A 17170-nucleotide genomic window follows, 5' to 3' on the forward strand; every position below is an offset into this window, starting at 1 on the left:
AGAGGTAATGGCCTCAATCTGCACCAGGGGAGGTTTAGATTGGATATTAGGAAATATTTCTTCAAAGAAAGCATAATCAGGTATTGGAACAGGCTGCCCAGAACAGTGGCAGAATCACCATCCCTGAAAGTGTTCAGACACCGTGTAGATGAGGCCCTCAGTGGTATGGTTTAGTGATCTTCAATGTCTTTTCCAACCTAGGCGTTTCTCTGATTCTGCGAGACAAACCGGCCGCCCGAAACACACCACAGGCCACAATGGCTGACGTCCACACAGCGAGCCTTACCCCCGCCCACTCCTTATTCTCTCCTCCGATTGGCTCCTCGAAGCTCACTCTTCACCAATCCCCGACCGCTCTCCTTACCGGCGCTCCATCCCCTTCCCGCGCCAGGGGCCGCCGGCGCGCAGGGAGGAGCCGCTGAGCGCGACAGGCCAGGGAGGTGATAGCCCCGCCCCTCTGTAACGGCCGTCACGTCCGTCAGCCAGGCAGGCTCGGGATTGGCCGGCGTGGACGGGGCAGAGCGCGGCGGTGAGTGGTCCCGCCCCTGCATCGGTCGGTGCTGAGATTATGGCGAGCGAGTTGAGGTCTTGTAAGGTGTGTGCGTGTGGCTGGGTTGGGGTCAGCCTGCGAGCGCGGTCTGCTTGTACTCCTGGTTCGCTCGGAGCAGGGAGAGACGTGTCCCCGCCGACTGCGGGGCTCGCAGTGAGCTTAAAGACTGCTGAGGGGGCAGTGGGGCCTCCGGCACTGGCTTTGCTTTCCTGGGCTGAACCCAACAGCCTTTCCTCAGAGCTCAGTGGGTTTGTGTGCGTCGCAGCGAGCTCACCGCTCTGGGGTTCTTCGGACTTGGGTGTGCCCGAGGTTTGTGCTGGGACCGTAGTTCATGCTTAAATTCCCCAGAGTTCATAGGTATATTTATCGAGCTCAGTTTCAGTCCGGAATGGAATGTATGTTTGTATGCCAGCCCTCAGCCTTGTAGTTAAGTGATTAGCGTGTCTGTAGAATGCTGTGGTAATTATTAAATCTTCATGCTGTAAATGTATGTTTTGTGAAAAGAAAACTACAAGATTCAGTCTGTAACTCCATCAGCGGGCTCCCTCCTTGGTCTGAGAGGATTAAGTTGTGTTTATCTGTTCTGCCTCGGTAAAAATTCTTGGGAGTTGGTGGGTAGTGGTAGTCTTCAGTTATTCTGTGAAAGTGCCTTATGAAAATCAGAGTATGTTTCTATAATCAACAGGTACTGTCTTCTGGAAGGCTAACAGGAGCAGCTAAATTAGCAAATGGAAGAAAACAGTAAGAACTTAATCATGAATGCTAAGACAGCGTACGTTTGGGTGTTTGGGAACCTTACAGCTCACAACTAGCCAGAAATTCTTTGTATATGTCAGAATATGTTTTCAGTGGCAAGGCAGTACGGCCGGCTTCTAAGCAGCTCATGAGAAGAGAAACTGAGTAGAGATTTTGTCTATAGAAACACAGGGTTGACTTTCTCTGCATGTTTTATTTATAAAACTGAATATTTATACTTATGTGTGTTAGACTGTTAGTAAAGGCTGAATTCCCATTTGACATAAGCTGTTAATATCTGCTAAATGTTTTTTTCAGCAATGCAGAGTGTTCAGAGAGAGAAAGCTTTGTTTTTAGATAAAATTAATTTACTTTAGCTTTTATTATTGAATAAAGTAATTTTTTTTTACTTTGCTGCATATCAGGGAGGTGATATAAACAGTGAATTTGACTTTTTCAGGTGTGGCTTAAGAAAAGGAAGTTATTCTCATGTGGATTCTGGATACTCTCTCTATTCCACTGACTTTGGCAATCAGGTAATTAGATGACTTTTTAATACAGTCATCTCTGTTATTCAAAGAGAAGAGAAATCAGAATATTTTGAACAACAGAAAATGGGTTAATTTAGATACTAGTGCATCTGTACTAGAAATAGTTCCTGCAGATACAAGCAAGTTAGCTTTGTGTGCAGTGAGTTTGGCTCTGACAAATCTCATTAAGGCACAGGATATATTTTGCAAACACACTGTTTACAGGCAAGGGCTGGCCCTGGCAGAAATATAACCATATTTCTTAGGTTTTGTGCTGAAAAGAGTGAGTTGTATGGAGTAAGTGCTGCAGTACTGTTTTTTGTGTGGTGTTAAGTCAGTTATCTCCCAGATAGAAAGAGGCTGTAGATAATAGCTTAACTGTACATGGAAATTAGAATAAAACCATATACAATCAATTACCAAAGCATGAAATCCAGCAAATAGTCATGTGTGCAGCAACGCAATTCAGTTATTTTCAAAATTTGCATGTTCGTAAACTTGCTTGTAATTAAAAAATAACCCATGGAACATGACACATTTTTGCTGGTTATCGGTTGTTCTTTTTCAGGTGGCAGTGTGGGGAGCACTCCTCTCTAAAATAGTATCTTAGTTTACTGATAGAAAACAGTGGTACTTCTTTTCTGACTGCAGTATTGTTTGTGCAGGTTGATACTATTCATAATGGACTGGATCATTGTGCAGCCTTACTGAAGAATATCTTACAAAACGAGGCTACAGGTTGTACCTATTGAAAATTTGTTATGTTTTTATTTTTTATAAGACTGTTTTGATTTGCTGACTAGTTTTCTTTAATACTAGGAACGGAGACTATGCATAAACAAGCTGGGAAAAGAACTTCCATGAAAATTACTTCCAAGCCTTTGCTAACTAAAGGAAATACTTCCAAGAAGAAAGGGTTGAAAAAACCCATTACTTCTGCACACATCCGAAAAGACATTGGTAAGTGGGCTTTCTTGGGCTTGCTTTTTTCTCAAACAACATTGAGAGACTTCTCAACTTACATGTCAAGACTAAGGCTTCAGGTGATTGTAATTTGTTATAGGATGATCCATGGCTGAACCTACAAAAGGATGTAATATTACTCATTGCCTTTTAGAAACCTTAAATGTTTACTAAATAGTTACTGAAATTCACAAATGTTTGATCTTCATGTACAGGGAAGAAAATTGAGTGTGTTTACAAACACCAGCATCATCAAGTTTAGCTGTTAGAAGTGTAGAGGAGAATGATAATACCCACGTCCTTTTTCTTTTGGACAGTGAAGCGTTAAAGTGCTTAGTCTCTGTTTGGGATACACAGCTATAAACTGTCCTGGAGTTAGGTGTCCAGCAGGCTTTTCTCAAAGATCAGTTTCTGGAAGCAGGGAAGTGTTACAATAAGCAGTAAGAACTCAAATGGTTTAGTGGCCAGAGTATTTAAATAGAAAGGTAGATGGAGTGCTGCAGGTCAAGTTGCTCTCAGTTGAAATATTTCAGTTTTTCTTAGCATTTTGCTCTCTCTCCACCCCATTTGTTTTGTGTAATTTCTATTCCTGTAGACAGGAGGGGTGTGTAGACTACATGTGTAGCAGAATGTCCATTTTGTGAATTGTGGAAGGTGAGTGTGTGGCTGGTATCTTTCCAGCACTAAAAATAGTTTTAATTATACCCAACATTAAAAAAAAAATACTTTTGGAAAGTGCTTTGGCATGGGCTGTTCCCAATTGTTGAAAAGCTAGGATGCAGCTAAGCAGAGTTTTTTAAAATTGCGTTTTAGAACCAACCTTTTTTGTAGGATTAAGTCTCTGTGCTTCCTTCAAAGACAGCTGTTTGTCCAGCTGGTTTAGGTTGTTCTGTCTGAAAATAAGAAATGATGGGTTAATTTGCTGGTGAGTAAAAATCTGACTGGAATCTTAGGCTGTAGAATCTTCTGGTTTACTTTTTCAAAGGAACCTGCCAGAGTCTGCCTGCCAACACAGTGGTTTTATATAGATCAAGAAGATGGCCAGCTTCAGCTGGGTTTTTTGTTCTTTCTTTTTCTATAGTGCCAATATCAAATAGAAAACTTGCCTCATCCACCACACCTTCTACTGAGAGTGAACTTCCCAGTGCAGCAAAGAACCAGGTGATTCAACCAGTTCACTCACCTTGCAGTCAGTACTCTCCTGTGTTGCATCAGAAACTGTGTGAGCATGTGCAAACTCAGATGTCTCTGATAACTGGCCAACCACCACACAACAGTAACAAAACTCCTCCTGTAACTCCTTTTCCTACCTCAAATCACGGTTAGTAGAAGTATGAATGTAGAACCCTCTGTTTTACTGTATAAATTTTGCCCAAAATTGCCCTGATAGATGAGTGTCATTTTCTTTTAGGATGTCAAAATGCAACAGCTTTTAATTATCAATTACCTACTTGCACATCAGCTCTGACCCTTCAGCATTCAGCTCATCCCTTATCTACTCAGTCAGTAAGTAAAAGCTTGATTCTGACTATTAATAAGCATTTAAAATTAGCAGTGCGTATTGATTTATGCATGCAGTGAAGTGCATGGGTTTTCTTGGGTGTATGTAATAATTTTCCTTAAAGAAAATATTTGCGTATTTCAACCTCTAGTGATGAACTGAATAAATAATGAGAGAAAATACTGCTATTTAAAATCATTTTATATAGACACCAAAAAATGAAAGTAGGGGCATTTCAAGTGGCTGATTGTTTCTTCGTGGTGAATTCTGTAATGGACAGCAAATATGGAAGATGCAGGCAATAATTCATTACTGTTAATAATTCTCAGTAATGCACGTTTAGTAGTATTAACCAAATCCTGATAAAAGAAATCATGTTTCATGTGTAGCTTTTCCCTGCCAGTAATCAAGTTGATTATTTCTTCAGACACTGTACTATCTTGGAGTATCATTTTAAAATACTTGTACCTTTCATGGTGTAGCATAGAACTAATGGAGAGTACCAGCTACCACCTTGGGAAATGTGGTAAAGGGCTTGCACTTTGAAACTGTAAGACTGTAGACTTCCCTTCCATCTGCAGGCAGTCCATGTATAGCTAGCGCTGTTCTTGACTTTTAAGAAGTTCATCTAATTAAAATATTGAAAGGTAACAGTGTTGTCTTTTATTTCTTCTGTGTTTTGCTTTGATTCAAGAAATCAGTGTCCATAATGAAAAAAAAATCAACAAAGCACTGCTGAGGCTTTGTCTTTACAGAACAGCTGTAAAAGAGTTGTGCTTTAATGTTGCCAATAATATTTAAGATAAAGGTTATTAAACTAGATTTGCAATTTAATTACTCAATATACTGGGAAATTATGCAATGAATGAGTTGTAGTTGCTTTTATAATTTGCAGAGAATTGATCCAAGGCTATGTAGAGTCAAAGGTAGTGTTTTGTTTGGTTTTTATTTTTAAGTTTTGAAAAAGAATCATGTTAATTTTTTTAATAGAAATGTTCTTTATGTATGTAGGATGTTCCTATAGACAGTGGCAATGAATGTATTCCAAAGATGGGAAGACCTGTGGTTTGCCCAGTAGTTTCTGCTGCTTCTACTACTGCTGTGCAAATACAGTCTGCTACTGCTCATCCTAGTGTGATCCCTTGTATAGCATCAGGTGTATCAAGTAACTCTACAGTGCCAGCACTGATCCCATCATCTTCTGATGGAGAGATGATCCCAAACCACAAACAACACATAAAAGAAGTAGATTTGATCCGATGCATACAAGCTCACCTGGCCCTTTTACAATCACATGAAGCGAGGAACGGCAGGACTGAACAGAAGTGCCATTGTCATTGTCCAGCAAAACATAATGCTTCAAGTAACGAGGAGGAGGATACTTCTGAAGAACACAGTGAGGATATGGTCAACAAAGAAGATGAGTTGAATGTACTTGATGTAGCCCCAGTGAGAGATGCAAGCTGCAAGACAAGTTCTGTGAATGAAGTTCCAAAATGTAGAGAAGAAAGTCCAGAAGAAACAGCCCATCAAGTTAAGACTGTAAAATATCTCCTGGGAGAGCTTAGAGCACTGATAACAGATCAAGGTGAGGACACTGTCATGTAGTAGATTGATTACATACAAATAACACAAGAGCTGTGTTGAATGAGCCCGTCAGTTTTTGGAAATGGTACGTGTCTGAATGTGACATCTTACAGTGGTTTTCCACAACTGCTATAGCTTTGTATTTCACTCTGGATAAGTATGAAATTATTTTTGGAGTATTTTAACATTTTCATAACATCTAGAGTAAAAAACGTTTTCACTTCGTATACACTGTTTTTCCCTGAGAAAGGGAGCAATGTAGATTGCAACAGCTGTCCCACCAAGTTGGTCAGAGAGATGGTGGGCTGTGATTTATCCGGAACTTAAAGCATAGTTTTCGTAGTCAGGCTTAACCATTCTACATAAACAAATATAGTTAAAATAAAGAGGAGGTATTCATGGAAAAAAGTTGATACTGCTATATCACTTTGTAAACTGCTTAGTCTTATATAAAATATTACTGTCATATTACAGGTTTGTCTTTTGTTTCCCCTCACGTCTTGCAGATGATTTGGAAATGTTAAGGTTGATGAGTGAAATTGAGGACTCTGTATCATTGCTCCCAGCTGTAGTGGGAAGTACAAATGTGCAAGCTGAAATAGCACTAACTTTACAGCCTCTCAGGAGTGAAAATGCACAGCTGCGTAGGTTAGTAACTTGTCAAGGATTCTGTATTCACTGCAAATGCACCTTAAGTGTCTCGCTGCTATTCTAAATTGAGTATTTTATTGTGTGTGTTAACAGCGCTTTCATTCTTGTCTGTGCAGTATTTATATATTAGAAAGTGTGTTGATAAGGTTGTATTGTTTAAATAATTCACACATATCAAGACTTTGGTTAATACTGATGTTTTAGTAGCATCAGTTACATTGTTATTGGGCCTTTGTCTGGGTGGGATCAATGTATCATTCTCTCTGAAAACTGCAGTAGCAAGATAGTTAGCCTGCTTATATTCTTTTTGTAGTGGATTCTCAAAGGCAAAAATGTCTGTCAGAGGAGCTCTCAAATACATAATTGGGTAGCATTTTGTTTAAGAACAGAAAGACATTTACCAGAACTTTTAAAGGATTTTTTTTGTTGAAGAAATATAGGAATGTAAGAAAAATGGACTTTTTTCTCAATCTCAATAGCAACTTCTTACCAAACTGATTTAAAATGCAGCAGTTCTGAACTTATTCTGAACTCTCTAAATTTGTGCTTTTTCACAATTCATATATAGGAGACTCAGAATATTAAACCAGCAACTTCGGGAACAAGAAAGAAGTGAGAAGACATCTGGACAGAGCTGCAACTATGAATGTAAGGTACTAATAGAAGATGATGCTTGTTGGGGCATTTTTGTTAAAGTTTTGTTTATATATATGTATATAACATAAGGATATATATATATATATATAAATAAAAAAATAACAGTATGTATTGTGCCCTTTAGTGGTAACCGAACTAAGCGTTCTGGTTCTAATCAGGTGACTGCACTTGCATGTATTGTTGTACCTCTTTAGACTCCACATAGTGAGACTCAGCTCTGCAGCTGCTGAGCAGAGTATCTTTCCTTTTGTTCCTCTTAAAATCAATATGACAGATAATTAAGAAGAAAGCTTTACTTTTATCCTGCTGCCTCAAAACCCCCTTCTATCTATAAGCAAAATTCATATTACCAAAATTATTTTAAAACTCGGATTTAGAAATTCAAACTGTACTGCACAAAACAAACTTTGTTTTATTTTTGGTAGTAGTTTCTTTGCAGTCCTTGAATATGATGCTCCAGAGTCAATTGAAAGAATCACTGAAAGGCCTTGAGTCACTGCAAGCTAAAAATGAAGAACTATTTAAAATAATAGAAAGTCAGAAAGAGGAAAACAAACGTCTTGCAAAAAATATTCAAGATAAAGAAGTAGAGTTGCTTGAAAATAAACAGCATTATGACATTCATTCTACCAGGCTCAAGATTGGTACGTGTTTTGAATTTGTTTATTCTTCATTTAGTGTTTTAAAACTTAACTAATATGGAAAATTTTCCTTGGTATTTTAGAACTGGAAGAGGCACTAGCAAATGTGAAGAGCTTTCAGTTTAAGCTAGAAGCTTCAGAGAAAGAAAATAAGATTTTGGGTATAACATTACGTCAGCGTGATGCAGAAGTTGACAGACTGCGTGAATTAACCAGGTATTGACATCTCATGTGTTTTGTTTCCCTTTCTTCCCCCGCCCGCCCCCCACATCATGTTTGGACCTGATGTGCACAGGAAGTGAAACTGGTTCTCTGTCTTTTTTTGTTGTTGGTGCTGATTGGAATGGCAGAATATTTTTTAATCAACACGAAATCCTGTAGAACTTCAGACACATCACACACTTCTGTGGTTACTACACTGACCACCAGATGGTAGCATAGCGATGTCTTAATATGTGTATATGTATATACTATATACATAAGCATTTAAGCATTCATTTCTTTTGATGTACGAAGCAGAAAATTAGAAGAATTTATTTATTAATTTAGGTGTAGTGGGAAGAATAATTCAGAAAAACATTCTTACTGATTTTGATAACTGTTTGTATGTGCTCTGTAACAGTTTATTGACACCAGTTTGTTTCATTTTGTAGTACCAAGAGCATCATTGGGTTGTGCTGGTTTAGGTTACTTTATAGGCACATTGAGCTGAGCTGCAGAAAAAAAATGAAGAAACTTTAAATTTGGTCACGCACTGCATTTATGCTACTTTTTATAATGTGTAGCAACAGAATTTTAGCTTTGCTGCAGTCTCATAAATCTAAACTTCTGGTGTTGTATAAAAGCTTTTAAATTTATTAATTTTTTTCTTTTAGTGACTATCTTTAAATTTGATTAATTGATCTTAACAGAACCTTGCAGGGCAGTATGGCCAAACTTCTCTCTGACCTTACAGCAGACAACACTAGACCCAAACCTGAAAAAGGTCTCTCACAGTCCCTTTTGGAAGAGTATGAAAAGCAGGCGCAACCTGATCAATTTCCTGGGAGTACTTCAGTAATCACTTACCTTAAGAAACTAGAAAAGGATCATATTTTGACAGATACAGAACCTCAATTGTCAAATAAAATTGGAGAATTAGAAATGCAAAATCTAGCCTGTGAAAAGTTTGCTGTGGAAGGAAGTAAAATAAACAGTGCATTCTCAGAAGAAGGAGCATCAGCTCCCAGAATACAACAAACCTCACTGAAGCAAGATGCAGAAACAGCCAGTGATTCTGGGACTTTACTAGATGACCAGAACAAGTTGGATGAGACTGTTTATATTGCACTGACTAGCAGTGCCTTTAAAAAACAGCAGCCAACCTCTGAAAGAACTGGTGTGCAACCTCGGAGTAGAGGGTCTTCTAAGATGTTGGACTACCACTGTGAGGTTTCTAACTCTGCGCCGCAGAATGGATGTGAGATCTCAAAGGATCTAACTGTTCTGCATAAATTAAGTGCTGGGTATAACGTGAAAAAGACTATGGAAAACTCGTTTGAAGTTACTGGGGATAAAGGGAAGCCAGAAGGAGAAAAAGTCCAGATGAGGCCAGCAGGCATTCCAAATGGAGCTATGAAGAACTTCACAGATAAACCAGACCAACCTCAGCCTGGTAGATACCCTTGCATGCCAATGCTATTTCCAAAAGAAATTTCTCAGAAAAAAGGCAGTGAAATACCTGATTTCAGTTCCATTTCATTTGATGATATATCTGGGAAGTCAGAGTGGAGTGCATCTTCTTACTCAACTTTTACTTCTCGAGATGAAGAGGACTTTAAGAACAGCTTAGCAGCTTTGGATGCCAACATAGCTAAGTTACAAAGAACTCTTCAAAATAGCATGATTGGGCAATGAGTCTGAGCAAACAAAATGGGGTGCACTTGATTGGATTATTTAGGTTTTTCTGAAGTGTATTAATAAGCATGGTACTGCTACAAGTATTTGTATTTTTGATATTAAATGACTGGCTCCTAGTTGTTTAAATTATGGATGGGATTTGTTCCCCATTAAGGTGTGGTGCTGCTTCTTTTGATGTGTACATCGTGAGATAACTAGATATAATTAAATTATGACTTGGTTTTATACTCTTTCATTGCAAAATTAATTCTTAGACCTACACTCTGGCTTGAGTGTGTAGAAAAATGCCTTTTCATAAATGATGACTTAGGTTTGTACTCCTTAATTGCAAAATTCATTCTTAGAATAACACTTTATAGCTGTTTAGGAAACCAGTGTACTGTTGGCAGTACAGTTGTTCTATGAAATGATAAAGTACACTTGCATGCTTTTTCCATGTGCTTTTTCAAAGTAATAAGAACAGCATTAGGAGAGATTTGAAGTTAGTTGTGATAAAGAGAAATCTTAATTTCATTATCATTTGACTATTACAAAGTTGGAAACATGCTTATTTTCCATGGCTGTGACTGTGTGTTTCAAGAAACTAGCTCCTTCCTCTGGTTCACAATGAACAGTAGTGTCTGCATCAAAGAAACAGGTGAACATGACTGTTTTATTCAGCTGCCAAATTGGGTTTTATCACAAAAAAATATTTTTGACGCAAAATTGAGCGGCTTAGGATCGCTCGAAGAAACACTGTCAAAGGTGAATGATTTTACAGTAGTTATAATATGAATAGAGTAGTTTTAATATGAATTTATAAAAGCATGACTTGATGTTTGATGGCAAGGTTCACTCTGTTACTTACTGCATGGATGAAACATACAAAGGAAAATGGAAGTAAAATCAAGCTAAAACAATTCATACAGAAACCAAAGGCACAAAAGGGTAAGGGAGACCCGCCCATTGGGTCATGCGTTTTGGAGTAGATCCCCTAAATTTCTAAGCTCCTGAATGGAGCCTGGGTTCTGCTGGGTCTAGTCTTGGTCTCAGACTTGAACATACATGTGAAGGGTTGCAGGAGTACCGGTCTAGTACAGACAGGATTTTTACAGTTTTCACCTTGCAGCAGTCTGTTGTTTTAGGGTAGATCAGTGTGAGTCAATGTCTTGAATGTTAAGTGTCCTGCCTTGACAAGATAGGTCTCTCAAGAGTTGTTTGGTTTTTCTTTTTGAAGAGGAAGGTGGGTGCAGAATGTTAAATTGAATGTCCGTAGTTACTGGTTTAGTTCCTTATTTTTTTTCTCTTTTCCCCAAAGAACAATTTGAACATACCATACATGGGCAAGAGGTTCCACAGGTGGGGGTCAGGGAAGAGCTAGCTACAGAGTAGCTCTGCAGGAACATTGAGAGCTCCAGGTGCTAAGTCAAGACCATGCTGTTCCACCAGAAAAATGCAGCCACCATACAGGGTTTGCAGTATATGGTAGATCCCATAACATACACGAAGTAATCCTTTTTCACTTAACCCTGGTGAAACTTAAGTTTCAGTTTCGAGCATTGTTCTTGAAGAAAGAAGTTGATTAAATGGAGAGTCCAGATGAGGGCAAGGAAGAAACAATCAATGATCTGTTCCTTTCTACAATTCTGGTTTAGGTCATAGATTTTACAAATGTTTGATTTTATCTGAATTAAGAGAACATGGTGCCCGTGGATGAGCACAGAACAGACTGATGCTGAGCAACAGAAGCAGTAACAGGCTTCAGCTGACACAAAAGAGACAAATTAGGCATTAGTGAAAGCTGGCAAACCAGTACATTTAGCAGTGTTAGAATATACAGTGTGAGGAAGCCATGGAAATTCCACAGTTGTTGAGGTGTCAGACATTTGTTAGGCATAAATACAGAAAGTCTGGACTGAGCCACTCAAACTGGCTCCTGCAGAAACAGGAGGTGAGGGGGGAATTAATGCAGTCTGTTGTTCGTGTCAGGGCTTTCCTTATCTTGATGTCAAGAATATGTGTCTTGCAAGCTTTTAAGTTAGAGGTGTGGGAAGGTGGTGTTATTGCTATCATTCTTTCCTCTTGCACCCTTGCATCACTTAAAAGCTGGTTTTTGTGTCTCATGTTTTTTCAGGGTAAACATCAGTATAAGGACCTGAATTTAAGACTGCTTTTTCTGTGGTGTTGCTTATTTGTTTTCCTAGAAAACAGTGTGCTTCCTGGTGCTGGCCTTTTATGTTTCCATGCAAGACAAAAGTTTTACTACTTCGAAGAATTTTATTTTCTTCCATGGTTACTTGCTTGAATTAACACATTTTAAAGATAGGGCACTGTCTATGCATTGTGCTGTGAAGCAGTTCTGTGATTATTTTAGTTACTGGTAACTGAGCAATAAAAAGGTATGAAGACAACACATATTGCAAAAGATGCCAACTGGCACTCCTGCTTCGAAAAAGGAAAGTTAGACTAAATACTGACTTCAGTGATTTAGAATGCTTTTAGGCTTGGCCTGGATTTCTTCGTACTCTTCCACTACTCATGCTCAAATTCAAAAGAAGGTTGATGGTGTGAAAGTGAACAGGTTTTAATTACTTACAATCAGTTTCAGTGTAGAAGAATTCATGATTCTGGTATGGGTTAAAGATAAGCTACAATAAATCCTAGGATTTAAAACTCACAAGAAGGCTGAGGAAAGATTGGAAGGATAGTCAGTAGTAGATACACTAATTCAGTTTTCTTCTTGCAGATAGGACTTATTCCATTTGAATGAAGGTATTTGTGATAGCCAAAGCTAGTTGCAATCTGTTCAAAGCAGCTGTGGTGTCAAGATGTCCAAGCATATTCTCAGTGAGAGCGTTTGCATTCACTTTTATCTCAATGTGGGAAGATGTTACACCATCTTACTTGTGTCCTATTCACCACTGCAAAGTTCAAAGAGTGAGATGACTACTGGAAAACCTTTTTGGGATAATGGGATAGGAAGAGGTTTGTAATATTTAGCCTTCTCTTGGAGAAGTAAAAAAGGAAACAGGAAAAGGGAGTCTTTAATATGGTTCTGTTGTAAGTAATTATAAGTTACAGTGTATTTTCAGTATTTACAGTTGAACTTGATGAGGCCAAGCTGAGGAAGCACAACTAGTTGGGCTGTGGAGTCCGTATTACGGGAAGCTAATTGCTCGTACAGACAAACAAGTGTTCAGAAGAACTTTCCAGCTTGGCCAGCAAAGCTGGTGTAAGGTTCTGTTCTTCTCTGTATTAGTCTCCAAATATGAGGGCTATAGGAAATTTGTATATTGAATATAAAATCATGGTTCTATGCTCCGTAATAGCTGCTGTGAAACCTGTCTCCTGTTCCAAGGATTAACTCACAAGGAACAGCCCAGCTGCTGTAACTTGAATTCTCATGTAGTCTTTTCTAGGTTTTTCTTTTAGCCACAAAGAGAGAAGATACAGGAGTTTCATTTTTGCAAAGCATATTCTGTGAAGCTGACATGTGCACTTTCCAGTGATATGGAAGGGAACTCTTAAAACACATCTCTTCAAGCTCTTAACAGTAATTTTCCTTTTATGAACCCTTTTCCTTATGGAATAGGGAAAAGTTTGGCACTACTCCAGAATCCAGGGTACCTGAGTTTAACCCGTGTAATTCCTTGCTCTGACTTCTTGAGCAATGATTGTCTGTAGTCAAGTGTCTCGTTCAAATATTGGGGAGTATTTATATGAAGGATTGCTGCCTTACAGCTGTGTCCCAAGTTGATCAAAGACATCATAAGGAGCAAAGAAGCCTTATTTGCTGAAGTGAAGCCAGTGCTGCATCTGTGTGTGTAAATCAGCTACCTGGGACACCTTATGTTGACAAATGGCAACATTTATCTCTGTATAGAAGGAAGGTTTGACAGCTCTTGCTGCATTTTACAAAATAACAGTAATTGCTACTGGTGCCTCAAGTTGGAGCAGGTCCAGAGAAGGGCAACAGAGCTGGTGAAGGGTCTGGAGCACAAGTTTTATGGGAATGGCTGAGGGAACTGGGGTTGTTTAGACTGGAGAAGAAAAGGCCCAAGGGGGGACCTTATTGCTCTCTACAGCTGTCTGAAAGGAGGATGGAGAGAGGAGGTGACCAGTCTCTTCTCCCAAGTAACGAGTGATAGGACAAGAGGTAAGAGCCTCAGGCTGTACCAGGGGAGGTTTAGGCTGAATACTGGGAAAAACATCTTCACTGAGAGGATGATCGGTCATCGGAACACGCTGCTCAGGGCAATGGTGGAATTGCCATCCTTGGAAGTGTTCAGAAACTATAGATGAAGCCCTTAGTGACATGGTTTAGTGGTGGACTTGGCAGTCCTGGGGTGATGGTTGGACTTGATGATCTTAAGGGTCTTTTCCAACTAAATGAATCTATGATTCTATGCAGTTTGAAGACCAAACACCAAACTGAGTGGAAAACCAAATACTTCTGCAAATGTATTCTGTTTATCAGGACACAGAGTGGAGAGAATATTCCGTTAAGTTCTCCAGTTGTACTCTTAAATGTCCTGGCCACACACAAGACTTGTCGTGGTGCACAGCCATGGAATAACCCCCAGTCATGAAGTGACACCAATAGTATTGCAAGTTCACCAGCAATGACGCTGAAAGTCTCCTTTTGCATGCATGTGAGCAACCATTACTGAAGTTCTTACACTCTCCTCCAAAGACAGTGTTAAAACATTGCTTTACTGACTGGAAAAAGAGCAGCTTAAACTAGTTAAACTGTAGTGACCATCTGTGCTACAGTTGATATTATGTGGTTTATAGGCTCTTTAAGCATCTGCATGTCTAAAGACTACTTAGAAGTATTGCTTCTTTTAAGACTCCTGATTTTGTCCAAGCCCGTGATGAATTCTGGCTACTTGTCTGCTGCAATCAAACAGCCAAAACATATATTTTCTTACTGTCTCCTCCCAGATTCTGTTCTGTATTTAGAAACTTGTAGTGATGGTTTTGGACTTGCAATTACATTATTAAGCGAAGTGTAAAATATTTTTCTTGGCATAATCTAGAATATAAATAGCTTTATCATCAGTTTCAGGTTCTCTGTTCCTCTAGGGAATGCCAGTTCTCTTTCATAGTTAGAACTAAGATCATCCCAACATCACCCTTGTCCTAATGCCCCCTTTCCAAGAAACACAAGCAAAGGAGGGCCAAGAACCCTGCTCTGCCCCCCCCAAGACTTCACACAGACAACACAGAATTATTGCTCTGTGTAGATGTTCCCATACATTTCTTCAACCTTCATCCCCTTTCCCTCCCAATCTGCAGGATGCAACAGTTCACCATGATGTTGAGCTCTCTCTAGCACCAGCGTTGTCTTCAACCAAAGTTTGCATTTCTGTTCAAGGAATTTTCCACCATGGCATTTTTATCTCCCACACTGGTCCCTGGGCCAGGGCTTGAAATTTAAAAGCTACTAATTTTCACCTTCCCTCTGTAACACAAAGCACATAGGAATGTTCCCAGTCCAGCTTTCAGACCATGACCTGTGTGTGAGAGCCATGGAGTCTCCCTGTAGGTAATTAAGCTAGAGTCTAAGTGATTACTTTCATAGCAGCCATTGACTAAGGAATGACAAGCTCATATCAGATTTTGAAGTGAGTTCTTTCAAAAGCACTATTTTTTAAAAAAACCTGTTCATCAACAATCCCGTTTGCCCAGTGTAACATATATTGAGCAAATGTAGGCATTTGCCTGTTCAAGCTCCTTAGTTCTTCCCAGGAGATTCCTGAACAGGGTCCTGCAACAACTGCTGTGCTGTTGAGAAGCCTCTGAGATGTCCCACTTGAAGGAGTCACAGATACCTACCTTCCCTCTGCAAGCATAGCCAGCAATGCCAACAGCAATGCCAGCCAAAACAATAGCCAGCAGCATGTTTAGTCGATGAGGAATGGGTTAGAGACCAGTTGAGCACATCTGGACATCCATAAATCCATGGGTCCAGATGGGATGCACCCGCGGGTGCTGAGGGAACTGGCGGAGGTCATTGCTAGACCACTCTCCATCATCTTTACCAAGTCTTGGGAAATGGGAGAGGTGCCTGAGGACTGGAGGAAAGCAAATGTCACTCCTGTCTTCAAAAAGGGCAAGAAGGAGGACCCAGGTAACTACAGACCAGTCAGCCTCACCTCCATTCCTGGGAAAGTTATGGAACACCTTATCCTTGGTGCCATCTTAAGGCATATCAAGGATAAGAGGGTTATGAGGGGCAGTCAACATGGCTTCACCAAGGGGAAGTCATGCTTGCCCAATCTCATAGCCTTTTATGAGGAAATAACACGGTGGATGGATGATGGCAGAGCGGTGGATGTGGTCTACCTTGACTTCAGCAAAGCATTTGACACAGTCTCCCACACCATCTTCACAGCTAAATTGAGGAAGTGTGGTCTGGATGATCGGGTAGTGAGGTGGACTGTGAACTGGCTGAAGGAGAGAAGCCAGAGAGTTGTAGTCTATGGGGCGGAGTCTAGTTGGAGGCCTGTATCTAGTGGAGTGCCTCAAGGGTCGGTACTGGGACCAGTATTATTTAATATATTCATCAATGATTTAGATGAGGGAATTGAGTGTACTGTCAGCAAGTTTGCTGATGACACTAAGCTGGGAGGAGTGGCCGACACGCCAGAAGGCTGTGCTGCCATCCAGAGAGACCTGGACAGGCTGGAGAGTTGGGCGGGGAATAACTTGATGAAATATAACAAGGGAAAGTGTAGAGTCCTGCATCTGGGCAGGAACAACCCCAGGTTCCAGTATAGGCTGGGGAACGACCTGTTAGAGAGCAGTGTAGGGGAGAGGGACCTGGGGGTCCTAGTGGACGACAGGATGACCATGAGCCGACACTGTGCCCTTGTGGCCAAGAAGGCCAATGGCATCCTGGGGTGTATTAGAAGGGGGGTGGTTAGTAGGTCGAGAGAGGTCCTCCTTCCCCTCTACTCTGCCCTGGTGAGACCTCATCTGGAATATTGTGTCCAGTTCTGGGCCCCTCAGTTCAAGAAGGACAGGGACCTGCTGGAGAGAGTCCAGCGCAGGGCAACTAAGATGATTAAGGGAGTGGAGCATCTCCCTTATGAGGAAAGACTGAGGGAGCTGGGTCTCTATAGTTTGGAGGAGACTGAGGGGTGACCTTATTAGTGTATATAAATATATAAAGGGGGAGTGTTACGAGGATGGAGCCAGGCTCTTCTCAGTGGCAAACAATGAAAGGACAAGGGGCAAGGGGTACAAACTGGAACACAAGAGATTCCACTTAAACTTGAGAAGAAACTTCTTCTCAGTGAGGGTGACGGAACACTGGAACAGGCTGCCCAGGGAGGTTGTGGAGTCTCCTTCTCTGGAGACATTTAAAACCCGCCTGGACACGTTCCTGTGTAACCTTATCTAGGTGTTCCTGCTCCGGCAGGGGGATTGCTCTAGATGACCTTTTGAGGCCCCTTCCAATCTCTAGCATACT

General features: G+C 40.4%; 1 protein-coding gene across 4 annotated transcripts; it reads left to right on the forward strand.

Moving 5' to 3' along the window:
- Nucleotides 1-538: 538 nt before the first annotated feature.
- On the forward strand, nt 539-10133 carry CCDC14 (coiled-coil domain containing 14). Of its 4 annotated transcripts, XM_061370036.1 has the most exons (13): nt 539-595; nt 1236-1291; nt 1746-1821; nt 2481-2553; nt 2635-2775; nt 3860-4099; nt 4190-4284; nt 5291-5867; nt 6373-6514; nt 7086-7165; nt 7600-7818; nt 7899-8031; nt 8727-10133. In XM_061370036.1, exons 1-13 carry the CDS (start codon nt 569-571, stop codon nt 9709-9711), a joined length of 2844 nt encoding a protein of 947 aa, XP_061226020.1. In that variant the 5' UTR covers nt 539-568; the 3' UTR covers nt 9712-10133. The 4 variants fall into 4 exon arrangements, with proteins under 4 accessions (XP_061226020.1, XP_061226019.1, XP_061226018.1 ...); XM_061370035.1 differs by lacking the exon at nt 539-595 and having other exon boundaries at nt 977-1291; nt 7603-7818; XM_061370034.1 differs by lacking the exon at nt 539-595 and having other exon boundaries at nt 979-1291.
- Nucleotides 10134-17170: the final 7037 nt, after the last annotated feature.

This window comes from Neopsephotus bourkii, unplaced genomic scaffold (genome assembly GCF_033783945.1).
Source record: "Neopsephotus bourkii isolate Nb327-2 ecotype Australia unplaced genomic scaffold, CSIRO-AGI_Nbou_v1 NB_1526, whole genome shotgun sequence".
In the NCBI taxonomy this organism is placed as follows: domain Eukaryota; kingdom Metazoa; phylum Chordata; class Aves; order Psittaciformes; family Psittacidae; genus Neopsephotus; species Neopsephotus bourkii.

What these genes read in the sequence shown, in the direction of transcription:
- CCDC14 (XM_061370034.1), top strand. Translation starts at nt 1,203, where the DNA reads ATGAAAATCAGAGTATGTTTCTATAATCAACAGGTACTGTCTTCTGGA. An exon ending in ATCCCTTATCTACTCAGTCA is followed by an intron (nt 4,285 to 5,290) that starts GTAAGTAAAAGC and finishes TTATGTATGTAG; the next exon opens with GATGTTCCTATAGACAGTGG. An exon ending in TTCTACCAGGCTCAAGATTG is followed by an intron (nt 7,819 to 7,898) that starts GTACGTGTTTTG and finishes TTGGTATTTTAG; the next exon opens with AACTGGAAGAGGCACTAGCA.